Below are 26448 nucleotides of genomic sequence, written 5' to 3'. Positions count from 1 at the left end.
ACAACGAAAAAACTTAGTTAAAAGTTTAGATATTTTGTATTTCATTTCAAATATCATACAAAAACATATACAAGTATTAAACATCTTTTTTCACGCAATAGTTGTTTATCATAACAAACAGTTTAGATCTGCAAATATGTGCAAGAACATGTCCATGTCTAGACATAGTTAATAAAGTATAAAATTGTTTTAAAAAAAAGAATTATATTTCGGGTTTTCTTTCATTGAATTCCATCTAAAAGACAAAATGAACTAGTTTGTATTAAAGATAACAGCACCAAGACTGGTTAGCTGCAAGTGCTTACTGGTGCTCTGAGTGAAATTCTCAAAAGTTACGAAAAATTATATCTTGAGTATTTTCAACTTCATTCAATAATGATAACACTTTTAATATAGCAGACTTTAACTAAAATTCAATTTCATGTAGCTGTTCGTTAGTATGTAAGGTACCAGTAGATTTATTTCAAACAAACAAACGTATTTCAAACCCACAAAAATTAAATATTAACTCAATCATCCCTATCATTGCATGATGAACTATTCCAGGCTTTAAATTGAAAGAGCTTATCTTTGTTACTAGGGGTGGTTCAGCCAACATCAGACCCACGATAACGACATACCCACAGGACTAACATAAACAATGTTTTTAACCAGAAACACCAACAGAATTTGGGAACAACAACAGTGAATTAATTCAGCTGATTAGCTGATTAACACAAATAACGTTAACATTTAAATCAACAATTTTGGCATTCTTGCTTTGAGGCTCCAATATATCACAAAACCTGATGCTTGAAATATCAACAAAACAATTCAGTAATTCTTCAGTTACAATCTAAGTCCTTCTTGTATATAATAGGGTGACCTTGAAATGATCTATGTATATCAAATGGTCAAATCAAATCTGATAATTCTTCTGCTTTTCCATTCTCCCCGCCTTCTTCATTTAGGGGAACCTTCATTTGCCAATATCCAAGATAGCAGTATGTTGGTCATGTTTGTGTTTAGGCTCAATCATTTTAAGTATTTCAACAAGGATCTTTTGGCTGATGAATGTTTATAATTCATAGAAGGGCAAATGGTCAAAAAGCGCTTTAAACCATCCATGATTATTGTGGACTTATATGGTGAAATAACTGCCATTTTCACTTGATTAGATGCTTTAGTTTATGATAATAACCTAAAAATTCAAATTCAAAATACATTAAATTATAATAAACTTCAAAATACTTAAATGATAATAAATGTATGATTATACACCAAAGCTTTTAGTATGTTAATATCCAGAAATTTATCTATACAAGGAAGAGAAATCCTAAATAAAGCCAAAAATCCTTTCAGTTAAGGTGGGTATAGGTTTAAGGTGAAAGGTCAAATCAGATAAGGTGAAAGGTCAAATCAATCACAGTATATATATAAGACTTATATATATCCCAACACAATACAACAGGAACATGATTACTTTACACAAAAAGGGGAAAAAACTGACAAAACAGTTTCATAAATAGGGTAACTAGAAATTGAACTGAACATTTAAACATAATTGGGAAACAAATAATGTGAAGTTATCTATAATGCATGTGAGCAATTATTATCTATTTATCATTCCAACGTTTTTATATGGATGTTATTGTGAACACAAATTTAACTACATGAATATTTTAAATGAGAGGTAAAACTAACATACCATGCAGATGTATAATAATATTCTTAACGGCCCAGTAATTTCTATAAAAGTACAAATGAACAAAAAACCCAGTGTCACATTGATAAGTAAATTAGTTTATGTAATTTGATGGAAATAATGTTGCCTACAGCAATGATATTCTATTGTGATATCCCTGATACATACTTTCCTGACTGATGGAACAAAATCTAATATAAAAAGTTATGATAGAATAACCCCCCAAAAAATAAGATCTGGAAAATAAACCTCTATAGAATGTTAGTGTTAGTATCTGTTAAATCAAAGCCGAATGGAAAGACTTTTTCATTAATTAACATGTAAACTTTTATATGTCTGAATTGGCTATATACCTTACCATTAATATATCCTAAGCCTAACTCAATTTGCCCTCTTCTACTTCTAGCATAAAAATTCCAATCACTCAATTTTTTGCTCTTCTACTTCTGGAAGTTCTAGTATCTATGAAGTTGTAGATCTTCTGAGAAGAGTGCAAATTGAGTTGGGCTCTGACAACACAATCATTGACGATATTCACGACAGCTGAACACCTCAAAACATCGCAAGTACATCACTATTTCACATAATGGATGAGTATTTAAACTCATAGAATAGGATAGTATCAATATAATGAACATAACTGTATATAATACAGATCTTCTAACTCACATACCGTAGATCACAAAAATGGGGAACCCTTTTCAATTATAATCACATAATTTTGATGAAAGGTTTCCAATAACTTGTATTTTTCCACATTAAATATATATATACATGAAGTGCTTTAACTGATCCGTAGTATTAGTATTCAGTACAAAATAAAAACTATTGTCATCTACCATTGCTATTTTATAATTTTGAATGTATATCAGTGTAACATGGTATAAAAGGTTTAGCAAGATATTTATCACAAATTCCAAAAGAAATGAATCCTACTTATATTTAGGTATAAAGATCATGTTTTTGTCCAAGATTTAACATTCTTGTTATCTACTTATAATTTACACTCTTACATTAGAATCATCATTTTCGAGCTTAATCCTGCTTAAAGGTGGGTTTTTTTTGTGTAGTTTTTTTTAATTAATTATGTTAAAAATTCATTGTTTGAATTAATTTTCAACAATTTAAAGAAACCAACAGCTCTGCTTACAGTTATGATAAACTCTTAACATAATTTTGCCCATTGTATAGTATTCTGATGCAGTTTTCAAATATGAAAATAAACTTAAATATAAAATTGCATGCATACAAAATATACTTTAGACTATGTGTCAGCAACAAATGTTGCCATACAATTTTAATAGGTTGAACCTATGTAAGTTATATTAAACGAGTAAATAAAACATGTTATAGAGTATCGGCCAATATACTAAATCTCAGCATGCATTTGACCAATGTTTAATGATGGAAATGATAATTTGTATCAAATTTAAAAATTTGTATATGATACACAATGTTGACATGTTAAGTGATTTTTTACTTTATATTAACGTAAGATATAACATTTGCATAAAGGTACATGACACTTGGAAGAAAGGATAAGGTGGGCCACATTTCTAAAAGTAAACTTATACTTTCTGTGAATGATATATAAATGTAATATATGTCACTGTAATGTAAGATAATACACTATTACAGTACTATTCATTCTTTCCATATCATAGAGTTATCTGCCCTTGTGGTTTGGTATCAATGGTAACGTCATTATTTTGTGAGCAAAATTTAGATTTTACTCTGAACAATAAATATCCTGGTACTCGCAATGGCAGACAACTCTGTAATATGCAAATAGCTTATAGTTAACTGGCTCTATCATAAATATCATATTTACCATCAATTTTTCTGTGTAAAATACCTCTTATGATTTTAATCTTTCATAAGTTAAGAAGTACTCTGATGTATATATATATATACACATGTATATCAAACAGCACAAAAAAGCAAGCAAATACTTACTGATTTTGAAAATAAATTGAACTACCACTACCTAGACCTAGATAATATTTTGATGGCAAGAGTACATTCAAAACTAATACATTAGTTATTTTTTACATGGATGGGCCTTCAAATTAACAAAATATGTGTATTACATTTGTATATAAAATTTTGATATCAAATATCTTGAAAATACATATAATACACTAATTTTCTTTTCATAGATATTACCTGGCATTAGGTGAAAAATAAATCCCAATACCCGGTAATTATTTATCAACTTTAAGATATGTCTACAACTATAAAGAAGAGTTACTTTGAAAATATACTAGGTAGTTTGAGCATTCAATTTTGAAATTGTAAAAAAAAAAAATGTTTTGAAAATGACTCACTAATTCATTTGGAGACCAAACAAAATTAAAGAGAAACAACTATTACTTAAAGCTGGAATCTAAACAAATCATTTATACAAACAAAATTTCATCAATTTCCTACAAATCTGTTCCTTGTCATGAAAAGCATGAATTTCCTACAAATCTATTCCTTGTCATGAAAAGCATGAACTGGACTTTTGATCTATTAATTAAAAACGAATTGAACTCTTATGATCAGCTGACAACATGCCAGAATAAATAACATGCTAAACTCGCAATAAGAATCTGAACAAGTTACCAAAATCAAATATTGTTGGTGGGTTTTTTGATTTAAAATGAAGAGTTTTATATAACCAACAACTGGCAAGATATTGGGACGGACTTTTATGGCAGATGGCAAAACATCTAGGGAAGGCCTAGAAATATATCTTAATTATGTTCTGATTTTTATATACTGTACTCTGTGTTTTCTTAACAATATCTTTAAAATAAGATATTTTTAGAAACCTTTTATATAAGTAACTCTCAAACTATCAAAATGATTTTACTAATGAAACGCTGACTACAAATCACAAGCTTAGTAACATGTTTTTCTTGACAAAAATCTTCCCGTTTAAGTCTCTGCCTCAAAGTCTCAATGAATATCAGTTTTTTAAACCTTCATTTCCCAAAAAATCAACACGTTTTGCCACATAAGACAAAATTGCATACTAAGATAACATACAGAAAACAGAGATAAAATATCCCAAGTGATCATTAATTTTACATGTTACCAACGTGATCGTTCATTCTACATTGTTTTCATAATATCCCATGATTCATGCAATTTATGAGTTCCTTCCTCCATTGCTAGTTTGTTTTTAGTTACTGTTCAAATACATGAAAAGTTACAATTTTCTCTCATATGCTAATATTTACATAATTCTCAAAATCTAAATAAAATTGCATCATTTACATATGTTAGTTTTCACACCTAATTTTATCAAAGATCTGTAAATATATTTGAAAAAAGCCTCTTTTATGAAAAGAAGGGAAATCACTAATAAAGATATATCACATGATACAGAAGTAAAAATATAATTCACATGAATGCTTCCAATACATTTTACTATTTCCTTAGAAAATCTGTTCCATTTCAATTTCCTCTCGATTTTACTCCCACACAGTACAGTGATCATATCACAACAGTCCTTACAACTTTTATTTCCTCATACCTCCACACTTTATAGACTTGGACAAATTGCTGGAGGGAAATATGAGTGCAGATGGAAATCAGCTGGTATATCATAAGCTTACATTTTAACTAGGACATATCTTTGCTGAAACACTGAAGAATGCTTTTACTGAAAACCTGGGACAGAACTTTAATGGATATCTGAGGTATAATTTTACAAATACCCTGGGTATAATTTAAATGTATTGTGTATAGAATAGTGTAATACATAATTACCTATATCTATCTTAACACTAATAACATACAGCCAAGAGAAGACTTCCCCTATTTAAAGATAATAAAATAACAACATTCCAGTTTCAAACGCTGGTAATTCTTTTCTCGCATTCACAATGTTGCCTTGTTAATATTTCTGTATGTTCATCCTCTTAGTCAAGATGGTATATTTTCTCACTTCCAACTTTTTTCTTTCGCTTTCTTGAGCCTATATGCTGGACATGTAACACAGATGGGTTTCAATAACATTTAAGAATATAAAAATACTTCTGTGCAGGTTAACGTTAGTAACTAGACCAGTAATAACGGTATATTAACAGTCCACCTAGAAGAATTGAAATTCCTATAGCGACTGGCTGAAGGTACGACCTCCGACCTTTCCACATTTCATTGTCTTTCTGTTTTTGTCGCATTTTCTCCACCTGTTCCCGCGTCTTCTTTGCCCTCTCTTCTCTGTTTCTCCGTCGGATCTCATAGCCACTAATAAACAAACAAATAAGAGAAATAAACATTTTAGTTTCATTGAAAAAAAAAAAAAGATTTTCCATGTAATACTAAGAAAACATGATCAATAAAGTTATAAGGTTTTATACACAACAACAAAATTCTAACGAAAAGTTTCTGTACATGATCAGAAATCACAAACAAAGTTTGAATGTCATAAAAGGATTTAAATCATAAAAAGAATATCGAAATCTCTTTTTAGTGTAACACTTGTTAAAATACCAAGCCTGGTGAATAATATATAAGTATCTGGCATTTTATTTATATCATCAAAAGTTATCCTTACAAAGATTACATCATAGAATCAATCAAACTGTTCTTGTGCAAAATAGCATGGGTGAAGACCTTGTAGCTATATCAAAACAAGAAGACAACAAAGAAAAGCCTATTAACGAGTAAAACATGAGTGGTATTCCTCTCTTCTGGAACTTTCATTATTCAATATATAATAATAGGAAAGGGAGCAATAACATTGCCTGTGAATCTTGTACCTTGTGTTATTTTGATCCGCAGCAGGGATCATCTCCTCCTTAGAAGGTTCTGTGCGAGTGTCCTCCTCTATACCATTTACTCGCTCCTCCCTTTTTTCTGGCTGGAGGTTTCTCATATCAACAAAGTCCTCCTCATCATCTGCTTCACTTTCTGAAAGATCAAAATCCTCGTCGTCGTCATCAAGGAGAGAGTCTGAATCCGACTTATCTAGTCCATCAGCCATGTCAGTTGGAAGCCCAGTACCAGTGCGCGGTGGGAGAGGAGGAGGAGCCCTGTCGTGATGTCCGTGGGAAGGTGACAGACTGGTAGTCCGTGTTGGAGGTGGGGGAGGCATCATATCTTTGGACTCCTTACACAAGATAAAGAAACAGTGTTGTAATGACAGAGGTAAATTCATTTCCTACCATGCATACTACTTTTGTGACTCTACAATACCAGCAGACTCCCTCTGGTCATACTTCGACTAAATCTTCTGAGCATAAGTTACCATGCGCGTGATCAGCCAACTATGTCAATATTCACTGGCTTGAGTAACTAGTCTTCATTTATTCATGCATAACTTATTAAGAAGCGTGGTAACAACTGGTTATTGCTATCTGCACATATGATCTCATGATATGGAAGGGCCTTACAATAGTCAATCATTACGCTTAAAGCCGGCCTATATCATGTTTACAACATATCACAATATTGTATCACAAAATGTATATGTTTTAAACTAAGCCTCCGATTGACATACTGTATAAGAGGTATTTTCTGTCATGGTTTTGAGAAATGTGGTTAATAAGTATGCATTTATCACAATCTTAAATTTTCTGTGTATAAAATTCAAACTTAAATTTAAAAGATACATGTATGTGCAAAACAGTGCCTTAAAATTTCTATTGTAGAAAGTTTCATCTCAGAAGATTAAATACATTTTAATGTCTTTCAAAGTAATGAAATACATCAGAATTCTCGAAAGCTAATTAATGTTGGAAAACTATTTCACCTAAAAGAAAAATTTGAAATGTAATGATACATATTTTAAGAAATTTTACCTGCATGTAACCATCAAGGACAGAAAGTGTGGAATCATCGCTGGCAAGGATACGATGACCACCCTCTATTATAGCTTGGTAAGAAAATCGAAGCTGGTCTGCAGTCTGGATCAGACCCATTCTACAAGTTCTCATCTTGAGCAATAACTGTCGAAGGTCCACAGAGTTGAGGTCCTGGCTCTTTTCAACCTAATACACACAGTGATGAGCATTTTTAGCTTATTAGACTGCCAATTGAAACCATAGGAATGATGCTATGAGGTGACACTTCAGATACTATTTCTCAACATATAGGCCTTTGATAAATTGTATAATATCATTTCAAACTTATAAGATGTATAATATTTGCACTATACCTTTGTTAAGTTAGGCATAGTAAAACAGCTACAGTCATTTCACAATATGCCAGGGTTTAAAGATTAAGAAAAGCCAGATTACATTAATAAACAAGGTATCTCTCAACTGGCATGTTATGGCAAACCCAGAAATGTCATAATTAATGAAGCATTGGTAATGTGTTTACATCCTTACATTATGTTGCTTTCATCTACTTTCCCCCATTGGACTCTGCCCCTCCATCTCCTCGGGGCTTATACCCTTAGTTCATACAAAATTGATTCCCTTTCAGTCAAGGATACCACAGACCAGATATGAACCAATTCCATATTTCCCTTATTGGGCCTCACCCCTCCAGTCCCTTGGCACTCCCCTCCTTGGTTTATACAAAATTAAATCACTTTCAGTCAGGGATGGTGCAGTTTGTAATACAGTATATAACAAATAAGTCCTAAGATCATGGTATAATCAAGTTTTGTGATACTTACAATAACTAAACTGCTGTCAACAAGACAGAAGGTACCCGATCGACCAATTCCTGCACTACAATGAACAACAGCTGGGCCGACGTTGGCATCAAGGGCTCCTGTCTGCCGCACAACCATCAGAAAGTTGAGGAAGGCATTAGGGGAAGACGGTACACCAAAATCTGGCCATGTGATGTAATTGTAATGAAGCACCTCTCTTGTGTCTCCAGACTAGATCAAACAATAATATCATAATAAACTTCTTGATATTTCTTCTTTGCCAGAAAATTGTTAGACAACATAATCTGTTTAAAAAATTTCATATCATTAATTCTATTTCAAGAGTACGAAATGAAATGAAATGTATATAGTTAGGTATTCTACCACAACAACATGTTTTCTTTATAAAAGATTGAGAAATATATTTATATACTTTGCTAGAAAAGGTGCTACTACAAAATTTTAGCTAAAAAATATGCTGGATGTAAAAATCAAAATTAACACTTAACTTAAAAAGATATATTGTATGCATTTTATCTATACATGTATTTAAGACTTTGATGGTTGTGTGTAATACTACCTCTATTTCCTCGAGTTCTATCTTCCTGACGACGTAATAATTTATCTTCCTGACGACCCACATCCTCGTATAATAAGTTAGATAGGACTCCTCCATCAGTGTAACTTTTAGACCCACATCCTCGTATTCTATCTCATCCTCTAATCCATGTGTCTTTGTGGAAAGTACGGGTGACATTTTTTCTGAAAAACGAAACATTGCCATACATTTAGGTGAGGGAAATTTTTATCAGATTCTTATAGACCTTTTATCTATTCAAAGTGACATCTTATCAATGAGTAAATCGGTGTCTGGTTTCCAATTATACTGTATCTGTAAATTATATTCAGGCTTCAACAAATAAAGTTTTGTTGAAAATATTTAGTTCTAAACAACATTAGTTTTTGGGGGGTTTTGTAATGCCAAATACCAGTGTTAACTTGCAAGGTTAATTGATATTTCTTCTAAATTATATGAAATAACATGTGTCAAGTGAAAACAAGCTGATATTATATCTGGGCCCTTGGCTCTTGTCGTTCTGTATTTATATATATTAAAACACTACAATGCAATGTTATTCATCAAGAAATAATTTTGTCTATTGCTGCATAGACTCAGTAAAAATGTTTGGTAAACTACTTCACTCTTTGATTAGTTTGAAAAATTAGCATCCTATTAATAGTCAAGGTCATATAAAGACTTGCCAGATGTTGAAGGAAAGCTGGAGTACCCAGAGAAAAAACTGGCAACAGACCCACATGGGATTCAAATTCTCTACCCAGAGGTGGAGGGCTTGTGGTTAAGATGTTGAGACATCAAGGCCCTGTAAACTTCAATTTTCAGTCTATACATGACTATATCAAACAATTATCTTGTTCAATCTTTGAATTCATTACAATAGTACTGCATTTGCAGAATGATTTTCTAATGACATAATACTTTGTTGGTCATGTTGTATACTTACATAACCATTTTCCACTAATTTGTTGAGCATTACTACCGCCTTACACTTATGCTCCCAAACCATCTGCCAGAAATGGCCAGATGTGTGTTCTAATGGACCCTGTAAACAGTGAACACAATAAAACGATCAATTACTACAAAAGTATGGTAAGTTTTTTATAATGAAGAATCCTTAACCAGAAAAGCATATCTAGTAGAATACGTACATGATGTTAAAGCTGCCTAATAAGATACCCAAGAAGCTCAACAGCAAAAAGTAATTTTTCATTGCTAATATTAAGAAATCATACACAGGTATATCTAAAAGCATAAAGATAAATAAATAAGGGTCTAAAACATGAAAATATCTACCACAATGTAGTAGCTGTAATTTTGAATTATTCCATTGGCTATACATAACAATGGGCAACCTTTGTACTATTCTTAATGAACCTTCTTTCTTTATTTCCACAAGATGATAAAAGTAAAACTGTCACCAGAGTGGACGGCTAATGCCCCCCGCTGCATACATTTCATAACAACTCCATTAATAGGGGACATTGCATAACAACTTCATTAATAGGGGACATTGCAGAACCCTATACATGTATATATATATATATATATATCCTCCTTTATGTCAGGACTCTGTGTACCAAATTTCAGCACAGTTGTGTAAACAGTATACTTCATTCTAACTCCATGTAGAAATAATCTGAATCAAATTAGTGGCTACTTTGTGGTGGCCATTACATTCTGAATTTCAATGTGTGTTCTAGATCTGTATCTGGTTTTTTTTACCTACACAGAATCCAAATAAAGGTGGTATTTGTTTGGCAACTTGGGACAAATCTCTGGAAACTATTTTTGAAATGTACACTCAAATTCACTATCAATGATATTTGAAGGCAAGATTTAATTGGTCAATCCAAAAGGTTATTACATGACCTCTGTTGACATGTTGTCAGACCTACTATGAAGTGAGGAGAAGGGTCTGTAGTTATTCTATAGCAAGGAGTTATCTGCCCTCATCAATACCTTTTCAAAAGACCAGATAATTCCTTCATCAGGGAAACAGTTTGTAAACAAGTAAAATATGGTCTTGTCTATACTGTATACAACAAATATAAATAAGGTATACACACCTGAGCAAGTATGTAGTGCCGATTGGCCTCAGTAACCTCAATAAGGCTGGCATTAATGTAATCTGTGTCACCACGGTGAAGTACAACTCGACTGTGGTCATCTGTAAAAATCAAACACAAGATAATATAACAATACAAGAGGCCCAAAGGACCTTAACGGTCATCTGACTACCTTGGCAATAGTAAAATTAATTATATATATAGTGTCACTTTGTTTCAGCAAAATCGCACCAGTAGAACTTGAGAAGAAGTTCAAAATATAATGTGTTTTCAAGATGGCGGCTGTGGCAGCCATCTTGGATTTCGGATCGATCCGTAAAAAAATAACAACACTTTGTCGGGATCATGTTAGGATCATTTCATACAAGTTTCAGCCAAATCGCATCGGTAGAACTTGAGAAGAAGTTCAGAATGTGTTTTCAAGATGGCGACTGTGGCAGCCATCTTTGATTTCGGATCGACCCGAAAAATAACAACACTTGGTCGGGACCATGTCAGGATCATTTCATGCAGGTTTCAGCCAAATCGCACTGGTAAATTCGGGTCAGATGACCTAAAAATGGCTATTATCATCTGTATTTTGTTCAATTTTGTAGAAGTTTAAGCAGTGTGGTAACCTTACAACTATGCTTGATAAAATTGTGTTGAAATTCATGGGAAAATATTTGATATACAAATTGTACCTTGATAAGCAACTTTTTCATGTACATTTCTCTACAGATATGCATTGCATATACAGATATGTATTGCACAATCATGCTATTTTTCTATTTCTGTGATATATTTCTGTTTTTTTTTTTATTATTATTATTATTATTACTATATTAGATACAAAATCTTGTGATCAATATGAAAGGAAACAATTTGAACCATCAATAAAAAAACACACATTAATCAAGGATTTTACACAGAGCTTGCCACTCTAACCCTCTAATTTAGAAGTAGATATGTCTTACATGGACTGACATCGCGATACCGGTTTTTGTTACGGTTCACTGGTTTCTTAGCTTCCGAGGTGGAGAAGTCCTCATCAATGGCTCGCTCAGCAGCTTCATTCTTTACTTCCTGAAATCATAAAATACACAAACACAATAATTATTCCATAACCAGATTTCATAGTCTATTGTATAGTTTTTAAGGGATCTTAATTTCGCGTACTTATCCAAATTCGCGAAAATTAATTTCATGCAAAATTTATCATAATCATGGTTTTAGACATCATGTTTAATGCCAATTTCAAAGGCTATAAATAAAATTTGGGAAAATAAACCCCTGCGAAAAAGTTACAAACAATAAATTGCGAAATTTTATGCCTCCGAAATTAAACAACCATACAGTAATACACTGCATATTGAATCAGGTTAAAAGACTGGGTATCCCGAATAACTAAATATACATACCAGGACCCCAGCGGGATTACCAGACTTCAAGTACCCCTATTAACTAATTTATGCATACATACCCCTGGATTATATAATTACAAGACTCTTTTATCTGCTTGTAAATCTGTGATATTAGGATGGAGAAGTTGATCAAACCTTAAATATTGGACTGGAGAACATATTATGTTGGATGACTCTTTTGTTCTCAATTATGCCTGTTCAGGGTTTTTTCCAGGCCTTTGTAGGGTCTGGTAAAAGGACCCGTTCATAATTGAATCAAAGTACTGAAAGTACTGAAACACAATGGCTATCTGATCAAGTTGGTTCTAATAGCAATACCATTACCATTGTTATGAAAGGAGTAAATTGGCCGATAACAATTTTTTCATGAATGTATGTACTTTTCCGAGACTGGCACAAAATTATTGCATTCTAGATAGAGACAATTTTTATACATATGCTAATAGTTATTGAGAAAGAGAGAAAAAGCATTTAAGTAGGTATAACAAGTTGAAAATAAGAAATAAATGGATAGTTTCTATAAAAAGACAAAGTCCAATAACAATTATTTTTGCAAAGGGCAATAACTTAGTAAGTTACAGTCGAATCAAGCTGATTTTTGAACTCGTCCGAGATCTTTCTAATGTTAGTCTCCTTTAAAGTTTCATTAAGATCGGTGCATATTTACTCAATTAAAAGTGTTCACTATGTTTATTAATTTTTATTGCAAAGGGCAATAACTCTGTAAGTTAATGTCAAATCACGCTGATTTTCGAACTTGTCAAAGATCTCTCCAAAGTTGGTCTACATGTATTACTCAAGTTATCATGTTCACAAGATTCAAAAATAATTATTAGTGCAAAGGGCAATAACTCTGTAACTTTGAGTAGAATCATGCTGATTTTCACACTCCAATGAGATCTTTCCAATGTTAGTCTACACACAACGTTTCATTACACTAGGTGCATATTTACTCAAGTTATAGTGTTCACAATGTTTGCTGATTTTCATACTCATCCAAGGATTTCTCCTAAACAAAGTCCAGTAATAATTATTAGTGCAAAGGGCAATAACTCCGTAACTTACAGTCAAATCAAGCTGATTTTCAAACTCATTTATTCATTAAGTTGGTTCAAATTTACTCAAGTCACTGTGTTCACAAGAATGGACAAATGACTATCACAGGTCATCATGACCTATGGTCAGGTGACCTAAAAATGTAAAATGTATGCTGCATACGTAATTACGGTAATTTAAGTGGATTTGAAGTGGGGATTTTAAGCATTTAAAATATTAAAATTATTTACCAGTGTTTCTGCTAGGGGGATTTGCAGTGGTTCATTTAAGGGGTTATCCAGTGGTTTCGATAAGGGCATTTGAATTGGCCCCACTAAGGGGGTTTGCAGTGGTCCAGCTAAGGGGATATGAAGCGGTCACACAAAGGGGATTTTTTAAAAACGTCTACAATATGTTAATGAGGACACCAGTGGATTTGAAGTGGTATCCTTAGGGGGATTTGATGGGGTCTCACTTAGGGGATTTAAAGTGTCTAAAAATCAAGTGGTGCTTAACAAGAGTTATTTCATTAAAATCATCGTTGGTAACTTCTGGCATAAAAGAAATAAACTGCTGTAACAGGTGTTGTTTGAATATCTAAGCAAATCAATATACATTCTAATTTCTTTCTTTTTTAAAATACATTCATTAATAAAATATTGAATGGTAGTACACATAAAAATTAGAAATGAATACCATAATTACAGGACAACAATGCATGTCAATCTACATATAATCCCCTAAATGCTCAATTTAAAATATATATTTTGTAATATAACAGCACAGTCATTACATTATAGTATAGATATTGACTAATGATATTCTGTATTTGCATATTATAGAGTTATCTGCCCTAGCGGGTAGGTATTGATTGTGATGTCATGTGTTTGCAGGCATAATATCATACTTTTAAGAGAAATCTACCAGAATTTCGCACACAAAATAATGACATCATAATGGTTACCTACCCGAAAGGGAGGTAATTCTGTAATATCCAAAGATGGAATAGGTTTTATATGAGGAGACACAATAATATTTTATAATTGATGAGTTTGGTCAAAATCCATAAGTTTTCATTTTCTTCATTTGGTTTCTTTCTTCTTTGTTACATTAACTTTAAAATAATTCACATGTTGTTTTTAGTGTCTTTTTGTGAACAGCATATGTCTTTCTGTCATCGCAGTCTACTTCAGTGTCTGAAATGCATGTTATAAAAACAACAAATCCTAACAATCCTAATAATATTTGATATTCAAAGGACTGTAAATTCATACAACTTTGATCTTAAAATGAAATATCTCAAATATGGTCCTCGGCATTCCTCTGACAAAAGGGGTGTAGAGAGGCAGTATGGGAAAGGTATTTATTTTTTATTCATTTTCGGACCTTCCAGGTCCAATGCATGCAGGTTTTGAACTTGTAACACAGGTGGTGGTAATTTGACGACTCAATTTATATAGCCATATATAAGGCCACTATTTCCCAAGTAGGGGTTTTAATCAATTACTAAATGGAAGGCCTTATAGTTTATAATTTACTGACCATTTTTTTATTAATTAAAAACATCTTCATAACAGCTAAGTTTATACCCAGTATAAATTAAGGAGTTGATTAGACTACATATTTGTACCCGCAGTCTCCATTTTAGGCCGGCGATACAGATTTCATTTCTTATACATTTCTTCAAAAACAATAAAACATACATTTAGGAAGCTCTTCATTTCTTCGAGAATAAAACCTTTAGGAATATTATGATCAATGACTAGAAGATAACATGGTACAAAAAAAAAAATTTAGATTCTAAATACAAGGCAAATTAAATTTTGAAATGCAAATCTCTGAACTTCAAATTGCACAGAATAATTTCCAGATAAAAAATATCAAATGTCACTTGATAAAAGTTAGCTTTTTTAAACAAAATATAAATACATAACATTGTTTGTCATCATATACATATATCATGACTTTTTGTAATTTTCACATGGATCAATTGAGAATCACACTACAGTCATACCTGTTTGAATGACTTCATAATAGAGGACATGTAGCTCTGTTATATTCATGATTAATCAGACAAATTTGGAATGAATGTATTCTCATTCTGCATGATGACATACTTATGTAGTTTAATAATTAGGATATACACTACATAATCAATAATTGGATATATCTCACTCAGATTGCATGGCAATAAAACTAAATTAATCTAATTAATACATGTATACAAATATTTCAAAATAAAAAATGAATTTGATATAGTCTACTTCAGTAGGAGGCCTTATTGTTTTTTATCTCTACATTTTCCCAGTTTTAATTTTAATTTGCTGGTTAAAAATTAAAAGAATATGCTATAATGTCTTTTAAATACATTTAAATACCAGGTACTAAAACTTTCAATTACAGATTTTATTTAAAGTTACATTATTTTTTTTGGAAATTGACACAATCATAAACACAAATATCTAAGCTAAGGTCAATAATTACAAATTAATCAGCCGTGTGTGAATAACTCCATCTCTCAAAATATTACTGTGAAATTTGCCGTATAAGCATGTCATACCTAGGCCTACCGGTCGTAATTTAAAACAGCCATCTATACTGTAAACATCGATGTATTGAAGAACTATTCTGCTGTCCTCATGAAGTCTATGTTCTCAAGTGTATCAAAATATAAGCATGGTCAACATCGGTTGTAAGCCAAGCAGTCTGTGTCCGTATTTGTTTACATTCAGCAATCAGACATACGTAAAACAAACACACATGCCTGTGTTTCCCGCACTGAATAATCACGTGACTAACACATATGTGTCACAAAAGAATGCCGTTGACACACTCTCTAAACAAAGAACTGTCGCTTCCGACAAGTTTTGTTGTTAATACTCTGTTTAGTGAACAGTTATCAGGCATTATGTTGTTTTATTTGGATAATGCTTCACGTAATATAAATAATATTAGATCGACAGCACAGACCTGTACGACAACTTTGTCTATTGTATAAAGAACATTTTCCGGCATATCGTGAAAACTACTAGTAACGATCGAGATTCTAAAAGATAACAGAGCTAGAACTTCCACTTCTTTTGGCATAAGTCTGATGAGGATTGTCATTATATCATTGCTTAAATAATATCGGTACAACATAGGCCTACTGTACGGTATTTATCGTGGTAGGCCCTACGAGTAGCCTATGTATTGAGTATGGAATACTGCGTCAGATCCAAGCTATCAACCTTTACACACGTGTTACAAAGACCTAGCTCATGGCCGTTCACGATTGTTTTGTTTATATAACAATTGCTTTATATATAATTGCTGAACATTATTTCATATTTACGTAATAATATCGGCAAAATCTTGTCTTTAGTGTGACCTTCTTTCAACTGGAAGTTGCGCAGATACGTACACATATGCAAATGACGGGCAGAAATAAGGTCACCGGTCATCATAATTTATATGCAAATTGTCTTGACCATTTTACGTAAAATAGCGACTTTATCGTACTTTTTTATGAGTCATTGGTATATTATTCCCAATTTAAATCATCATTATAGATATTTGTTAATTCAAAGATGTGTTATGGAAGTTAGATATGAATAAGAGTAAGATAAAGAAACAAGAGGCCAAAGGGCCTTAACGGTCATCTGACTACCTTGGCAATAGACCTTTCTTAATATTAGCTCATGAATATTCATCTTTGAATCGCAAGATCAAGGGCGTTATCAGGACGATGAGCCGGAGGAAGTAATAACATGTGCATGTAATAGTATAAATCGTGTAGGTAATACATCTTTACTTACCTTATGATTGAAAATGGAGAAAAAAAAAAACATAATTTCACATAATAATGTTCCATATAGGTACATGGATCAATTCTGATGCACATCAGTGGCGTGAAATGGATGAGCATAAACATAGTATAATGACTATATGCCGCTCTAAGAGCCCAGTAGAAACAGAATATATGCTGGTATGTCATGTCTAATGATTTCCTTTAATGAGGCGCAAGACTCAAATTTACTAGTGAACTTGGTTACCACATATGCATTAAGCTGGAATATAAGTACGTATTGTACAATGTAAAGAGTGCCAAATGAAAACAAACGGAGAAGTGAAGCGCAACAAAAATAAAAAAAGTTACATAAATACGGTCATCTTCCTAACGGCCTGCATTTTCAGCACTAGTCTCATGTTGCCTTCCCCCCCTACTTCCTCTTTCAGAGCCAGGTATTTGGGTCGCCAGTCTAGTTTATATGTAACAAGCTGTCCCGCGATCCTGATACACATTTTGCCATTAAATTTCGCATCATTTCAGTGGAGTCACATTAGAATTAATGGTTATGTTAGCAAACAAATATCACATTTCCACTCATAGGCTACTGGCTAGTCCCTCATTTATCAATCCCTTATTTTCTCCGAATAATTTCACTAACCTGTTGTCTACTGACATGTGAACAATGACAAACACCCAACTTATGTTACACGATAGTTGGCAAAAAATAATGAATGATAATTGTAATTTGAGAGTAAAGCATCTTCCTTAAATGTCTATCTCTGTATAATGACACGTACCTCAACATGCTTAATCAAAGACCTATTTCTTTATGGGCGTCAACAACAATTTGGTCAATTTAGCATTTATCACTGAACTTGTTGTTGTGAACAAACTTGGATAAAAATCCGTCAATTTCGCATCTGCACGTTTTGGGTTATGATAGGACTTACCCTGTATAATACTTGTATGTGGGACGCCTATGATTTTCGTCATTTTTATGTATCAGCATAAATAAATGTACATTGTACTTTGATTATATGTCGAAGATTTTTTGGCTGGCGGCTAATATTATTTAAAGACTCTATAAAAGTGTGTTGGTGCATTAGCTTCTAAGTAGTTTTAACAATGCTTCAGAGGGGCTAATTACAAATAAATATTATTAGAAAGTTTTTCTGAAATATTGGATCGTTTTCAAAATCTAAAGGATCATGAGTCACAATAGGGTCCTATCTCTAAGAAATTACAACATTTATGTCCCTTGACGTGGGGGGAAGTTTTGTGATCCAAACAAAATACATATCCTATAATAAATCAGTTTCAACAAATGATGTTCATAAAGCAAGAGAAAACCTTAAATATAAGTATAAGTATTACCACCATTTTAAGACTTAAACACAAGATGATTAATAAAAAGAGGGGTTCGCGATTGACCTCCGAGACCTTATTTTTTCATAAACATTATAGAAAATATATCCCAAATGTGATTATTTCAGATAAATATATTTGGGCTTTTCTACTAAAGAAGTGAAGATCCCGATTGTTCCAGTTTACTATTGATTATTGAGTGTCCATAGATGCATTCTTATTCTAGTTTTACTTTATTTATAGTGCTTTTCTTCTATAATAGTTCTCCAGCTATATATGAATTTAAAGATGTTAGTTGTTAAGAAATAATTCACCCTATCTATGATCAATTGACATTAAAAATAATATCCAGCTTTTATTCAAGCCTCTAAGATTAGTGTCCTACGTGATTACATAGGCAGCAAAAAAAAGCTCGTTGTTTCATTTTATAGGAAAAGGTTATAGCATTCGTATAGCATCAAGCACGGCACGTTTCTAGTGCTATAAGGAAAATTACGTTTAAAGGAACTAAACACTTAATTTGATATTTGTTCGTCAGTTATGCTAAAGGACACATGTATCTGGGGAATTCTTTCCCTCTCTTGTAGCTTAAACTGTGTGTAAAACGAAAACTACAGGTTCATTGCACAAACGATGAATACAACTGATGCATATACAACCGCATAATGTATCTGTTATAAATCACGATAAATCTACACAATGGATCTTCAACATAATGCACGGTGAACCTTTTTTTTCCTTTTCCTTCTGCTATGTTGATAATCAACTTTCTTTTACACTTCAATATTAAGAATTTGATGAAAATGAGAAATTGAACCTATTTTCATGACATTGAACAGCAATTCGGTTTGCTTTGTAAGATATGTTGCATTAATTGTATATACGTTGCTACGGTGCCCGTGCTCACTAAGCCTCGATCTGAATTTAGGAATGTCAGGCATGCATATATTTGAGAAAGGTCTATAGTAAATTTAATTTCATATGGTGTCACTTTGTCCAGGACCATGTCAGGCGATCATTTTCAATTTCCTTCAACAAATTTTCTTTCAAACAAGAGGCCAAAGGGCCTTAACATGTAGGAAATTAATTAGATATAGTGTCATGGTAGCCATCTTCGATTTGGGATCAACCAGAGATGTAACAACACTTTGTCGGGACCATGTCAGGATCATTTCATGCAAGTTTCAGCCAAATCGCACCGGTAGAACTTGAGAAGAAGTTCAAAATGTGTTTTAAAGATGGCGGCTGTGACGGCCATCTTGGTTTTCGGATTGACCCGAAAAATAACAACACTTTGTCGGGACCGATATCAGGATCATTTCATGCAAGTTTCAGCCAAACCGCACTGGTAGAACTTGAGAAGAAGTTCAAAATGTGTTTTCAAGATGGCGGCTGTGGCGGCCATCTTGAATTTCGGATCGACCCGAAAAATAACAACACTTTATCAGGACCATGTCAGGATCATTTCATGCAAGTTTCAGCCCAAATCGCACCCAGTTAGAACATTGTGAAGAAAAGTCAATTATGTGGACCATTCTACAGTGATGCGGCTTTATGGAAACAGGTCATAACTACTTCGTCATTATCAGGATCGAAGCAACACGAAAATAATAACAACACTTATGTTTCGGGTAAACGCCAGATCCAAAGGATCCAAAATCATAAGCGAAGGTATAACAAGCCCATATTCGCCACCACGTTAATACTTGAGAAGAATATCAATAGTCAGGTTTTCAAGATGGCGGCCTAATCTTTGGATTATCGGGGGATCAGGACACAAGAAAAGTAAACAACACGCTTTCTGTTCGTGAGATCTGACCATGTCAGAGTATTCATTTCAATCAGCAAGTTTCAGAAATCAATCACAAATTGCGCACCGGTAGAAACTTCTCAGAAGAAGTGTTCGAAGATCATTTCTTCAAAGTACTTGGCTAGGACTTGTGACAGGCACATATTGGATGTTTTGGTTTTTCAGAAACACCAATATACTATTAAACAACTATTAGTTCCTAGTGGTGCGGTCAGGTATATATCGGTATAAAAAGATACCCGATATAACCTACAAGTACAATTCTGAGAAGACGATACGAATATCGCCGGTTGACGAATATTAGTACGTATAAGCGTTTCACATACATGGGCAAGAGGAGATCATTCGATAGAAGGATTTTTCCGTCTATATTTACACGCTGTGAGAATTTTCGTTTTCTAGACTGGGAGAAATATTTTTAAGAAATGCGAATTGAAATAAAAAATTAAGAAAATAAAATCTGAAATAACTATATTTAACTAACATTATCGCAGATCAGAAATATATTGAGATTTAATCATTGGTGAGCAATGAGTTTATTGGGTACATGGTATTATTGGGATAGCGGTTAGACAGTTTTTATGATTGATCTGTGTGCTTTTGTAACGTTTCAAAATGGCGAACCTTCATAGGCACTACGAGAATGATAACCATCGTATAAAAAATCCAGATTAGCAAAAGCGTTTGTATGGCAAGCATTTTGGCCGGTATCAGTACGATAAAGGGGAAATAGAATAGCGAGTAAAGCATCGCGCTTGATGTCCGATTGTGTGGCGGGCTCAATCGTTATTAAATGTGGAGTGCGTGAACATACGGAAACCTGATCTGTACTCACCTTGCGTCGCCCATCGTCCAAGCTACTGAGGTCCTCGTCTCCAGTAGTTAAGTGTTTGCATAAACATTCGAGCGGAAGAGAATAAGCACAGATCATTATCCATCGACATTTTTTTAGATAAAAAAACAAGAAGAATAAAAGTGATATATTGACAAAACATTTATTTCATTACTCTTTTTAGGTGATTGACAGAAAAAAACATGCAATTCTTATTCTACATCAAAATAATACCAAAATATCATGATACGTATCATAATACACTTATGATGTATCGTGATATATCGCGATACAAAATTTTTCGCGATAACCCATCCGCCACTAACTTTGTCGGGACCTGTCAGGAATCATTTCATGCAAGTTTCAGCCAAATCACACCGGTAGAAACTTGAGAAGAAGTTCAAAAATGTATTTTTCAAGATAGCGGCTTTCCTGGCTGTGGCGGCCATCTTGGATTCTCGAGATCGACCCGAAAAATAACAACACTTTGTCAGCGTCTCTTCTGATTTGGACCATGTCAGGATCATTTCATTGCAAGTTGTTTCAGTCCAAGTCGCACCGGTAGTAACTTGAGAAGAAGTTCAAAATGAGATTTTTCCCAAGATGGGCGGCTTTGGCGGCGATCTTGGATTTCGGAAGTAGGACCCGAAAAAATATCCAACACTTGGCTGCGAGGTCCATGGCAGGTTCAGTTCATCGCGAAGTTTCAGACCAAATCGTCACACACTGGTAGAACTTGAGATGAAGGCTTTTTCAAGAATGTGAAAAGTGTAAACGGCAAGGCGGACGTGCGCGCGGCGGTCGTAGACGGACGAAACATGATGACGACCTGACTTCGGGTCAGATGACCTAAAAAAAATCCGCATTTAAAATGAGAAGTCAACCGTATTTAAATGAGTACAAATGTAGGGTCAGCCATACGATGTTGAATCTTTTTTTTATTAAAGTTATACATGTACTTTGTATATTTTACCAATTTTGAAAAACATCGATGATATTTTCCTTATTTTGCTTAGACTCATTCTCCCAAAACAGCTGGCAAAAACCCTGCTGTAATATATGCACAAGTCATTTCATTATTTCTTATCCATGGTCATTCTAAGGCCCTAACAATTCTGGTTTGTTCAGGTTAGTAAATGTTAAATATCTAATTCTTCAATATATAAATTTAGCTTTTTATTACTTCAATTTACTTGGTATGGATAATAATTTTCTTTTTATTACTTCAATTTACTTGGTATGGATAATAATTTTCTTAATAACTAGCTATAGTGATTGATCTTTTTATAATTTACTGGTGTTTATATATGTACCAACTAGGATTTATATGTATCTAAAAACTATCTACCCAGTTTGAATCAATTTACTCTACTTTAGGTACAAATGTATAACTTGGTACAAAACTACACATACCACCTAATGTATCATGAGAATAAGCTTTCCCATAAGATGAATAATTACATAGAAGTTATCATCAATAAAAGTTAGTGTGTTTTTATTTTATCTAACGGATTCCCTAGTTAAAAGATAGCATTCATACAGGTATAATCTTTGTAGATAATGAATTTAATATGTTTGTATCATAAAAAGTATGTCAGATATATATACAAGTACGCTACAAGTAGGCTACAATTGGGTATACAAGTTCGCTTGAGGGTAAACTTCCTTAATTAACTAACATTCTGATTCATACATTGTACTCTACAACTGAAATTCCCTGAACTGGTCATAGCTATCTTACCTATAGATAGCTACAAATGTACCACTTTTAGCTTTGCCATGAATCATATAATCAGTCTCAATCATTACTTCCTGATTTGTTTTTTCAAAACTGTTATTTTATACAGGTCAGCTTATAAGATACATCGCTGAGAAAGCAAAATCAAGTTATTATTTAACAATATATATTATATTTAGGCAAAAGAAACATGTCCAATTAACACTTACATAAAACAAATGAATAATATTGTGACAGGCATTTGTACAATCAGCAGTGCATTCAACATAATTATACAACATTGGGTCAGACTAAAAAGGAATTTCTTTGAAACACATATATAAATTATTACCAGTAATGTACGTATCTTCAAATTTTGACTCTAAAGATGACCAGGAAGATAAGTTTTTTTCAAGGAAGGTAAACTGTAAAGTATGCATGTATTAAGCATACGTGTATATTTAACAACTGTTTTAACAAGAGAGAAAATACAAATTACCATATACAAGGATATATGATCTACCAAAATGTATTATATTTCACAGCTGGCTGTATGTATATTTAGCTATATCCGAACCAAATCTTCAATGTTTATGTAAACATGGTATACATTGATGTCTAAAACTGCATATACCATATATGGATATATGATCTACCAAAATGTATTATATTTCACAGCTGGCTGTATGTATATTTAGCTATATGTATCCCAACCAAATCTTCAATGATTATGTAAACATGGTATACATTGATGTTTAAAACTGCATATACCATATATGGATCTGAAGGTTATTTTTGTACTGTATGACAATACCGTGCTAGCTGTAATTCTCTTACTAGAATGTATGGTTTCCGGGCAAGACGGTTAGCCAATTATGGTCATATATGTTCACAAATCAAATAATTAATAACAATGCCGTATTGTCTTCTATAAGTGATCAAGGAAGCATTGAATTGTATTCAGAATTGTTTAAGATTTGAACACAACACAGGGAAACCATTTAGTACATTAAACTATAAGACATCACATATTAAGAATATACAAATGGTTATCTGCAAGTATACACAGATACCATTAACATTATATTTATATGTACAGTACATGTAATAAGATTTTTCATCAATTAATTTAAAGATGTTCCACCGCTGACAGAGCAAAAATTATATTCGTCATTTGAACATTTATTGGTGTCTAATATATCATATATATATATATATGCCTTATTAACACAAAAAAATATATAAAATAATTTATTTCGCCTTTGGTGCATGCGCAATCAGTACTTCATTCCATGTAGGATAGTGCCACGGATTTTTTTCAGGATGCAATTAATTATTTTTCATATATTTAACTTGAAGTAAAATTAGAAGCTCAAACTTTTCAGTGGTGGTAATGGTGTAATGTAAGTAACTTTTGTAACTGAAAAAAAATACTTAATCGTCTGCTTCTGATTTTGATAGTGAAAAAATACCATTTGTCAGCGGCGGAGCATCTTTAAGGAAAGTGATACAGCTGTAACACATTAAGAACTGTTAATTATATATATATATTTACAATTTCGTTTTCTCTTTACTACAATGTATATAACCTTACCGACTGCGAAATTGTTTACACTTGCGTAAACGCAATGGTTGCCGCGCAAGAATACACACACCGGAACACTGACTTCCGCAAGTAGTGTGAATGCGCATCCGGTTAGGCCTATTATATCTGTATGATAAATCTTCAATATATTGGATGCATGAATGTAATGTTATTCTTATGTATATCAGCAAATTAAATATTGAACAACTATTGTATAAATGGGATGAAAAAAAGATATAGTTGATATGGAACTATATTTTGAGTGCTCTCTGAATTTGACAACATTTCCGCCAAATTGAAGCCAGCTGTTGCCGATAATGACCACGATATATGGCTCAGGAGGTTCAAATCTATACGGGTATAGCCAATGTAGGCCACATGATGTAACTCGGTTTTCCGATATTACCCGAAAATTTGAAACATGGCGTTGACTGTGGCGGTTCTTTCAAAACGTGTGATATTCCATGCGACATTTACTGCTATGTCAATAGTATATAGGTGCTTGATCTGAATCATCATATATAAGCATCCATATTCACACACTGTATGTTTTATTAGAGTTTGTGATGGTGAAAATTACAAGAAATACAACTTTAAAGTTGTATGGTCTATCACTTTTGCTCTTTTTGTCCTAGTGAAAACTATGTAAGTGTTATACATATTTTTCTCTGTTTGTCTGAGTTTTAAACTTTCTAATTTTATCACTTTTTATAAAGTTGCAGTACTGGAAGTATTTTAAATTATAAAAGTAAAAAATCTTTTTAACGTGTACACGTGAAAAATAGGCTCGAAAGAGGCTGAATCATTCCGAACTCTTCCGAACATCGCCGCGACAATCTCGAAGTAACACAAGAGTTGTGAAACCAAGAGAAATGTCAACAATTTTTCGTAAACAAAAAATGTGGTCGACCTCTGTAGCAGACTGGATCTACAAGAAAATAATGCTCGCACATAACAATATTTGATTCACACAATATTGAATTACGGCAATGTGTGAATTAGATGTTTCAAATGCTCGCTCTGTGGACATATACCAGCACAATTTGCTCATATAAGCCAGAAGGAAAACGTAAACAAACACATGTGCGCTTACGTATACGCTAATTACCAGCTGGATCACCACGTGCGGGACGTGTGGACGTCAGTCAAGTGATACGATTCAGAATTCCGACAAAACCTGAAGGTACTGAACATGGCGGTGATTGAAGGCGTTTTAATCAAAACCAGGAATATATGATTCCTAGATTTCGGCTCTCTTACAGGCTGACATATGGTTTTGGGGAGCTAAATCATCAAGATACATGTCCATGTTCCAATATCAAATGTTAAAACGACATATCGCTTCAGTGAAAATTACAAGAAATACAACTTTAAATCAGATGTCACTTTCCAGACAGAACATCTGCACCTTAGACTTAAAACCGAGACTGAATCAGAATTTACAATGTCATTCTATACTTATTATGTCTGAATAAGTTTGTTACTTTATCAAAATAAGCTGAAATTACCAGTGCACAAGATTCTGTGCCGCGCAATATCGTGGTCCTTTCCTGTTCATAGTTTCAAGGTACCAACTGACTAGGCCCTACTGTAGGTGAAACGTGTCCAACTCCAGCAAGTTCCCTGGACTGGTATCATCAACAATCGTCAACTATGTGCATTATGCCTCTAAACTATGCTTCGTTACAGTAAATAATTGCGGTAGTTTCAATTGGTAATTAAAATGACATTGCACTGCTATTTGGACAAACATGTTTTGACAATCGCGATCAAAATCACATTTAGTAAAGTTATCATGGAAAATGTTTCGTATGTAAATTCTACGTATAAAATGGAAAGATCTGTGTTTTGAGTGGCATTTTACCTGATAAATTGGTTGCCATAGATTGTGCTGATCGTATTGAGCAAACTCCTTTTCCACTGTCGACTGCATACTTCACTGTTGTTGATAACTTTAAGATTTCGAAGAAAGTTATCACACCGGACGCGTCGCCATTTTAT

At 33.1% G+C, this 26448-nt stretch overlaps 1 protein-coding gene across 1 annotated transcript; it reads right to left on the bottom strand.

Moving 5' to 3' along the window:
• Positions 1-709: 709 nt before the first annotated feature.
• Positions 710-26448, bottom strand: LOC138315538 (tyrosine-protein phosphatase non-receptor type 1-like). The gene is given in 10 exon segments (XM_069256639.1): positions 710-5923; positions 6439-6788; positions 7480-7668; positions 8304-8513; positions 8863-9020; positions 9023-9044; positions 9806-9904; positions 10929-11029; positions 11885-11993; positions 26312-26448. Coding segments are annotated over 10 exon segments (1503 nt in total). The 5' UTR covers positions 26381-26448; the 3' UTR covers positions 710-5727.

This window comes from Argopecten irradians, chromosome 2 (genome assembly GCF_041381155.1).
Source record: "Argopecten irradians isolate NY chromosome 2, Ai_NY, whole genome shotgun sequence".
NCBI classification, from domain to species: Eukaryota; Metazoa; Mollusca; class Bivalvia; order Pectinida; family Pectinidae; genus Argopecten; species Argopecten irradians.
This window is presented reverse-complemented; position numbering and strand designations above follow the sequence as displayed.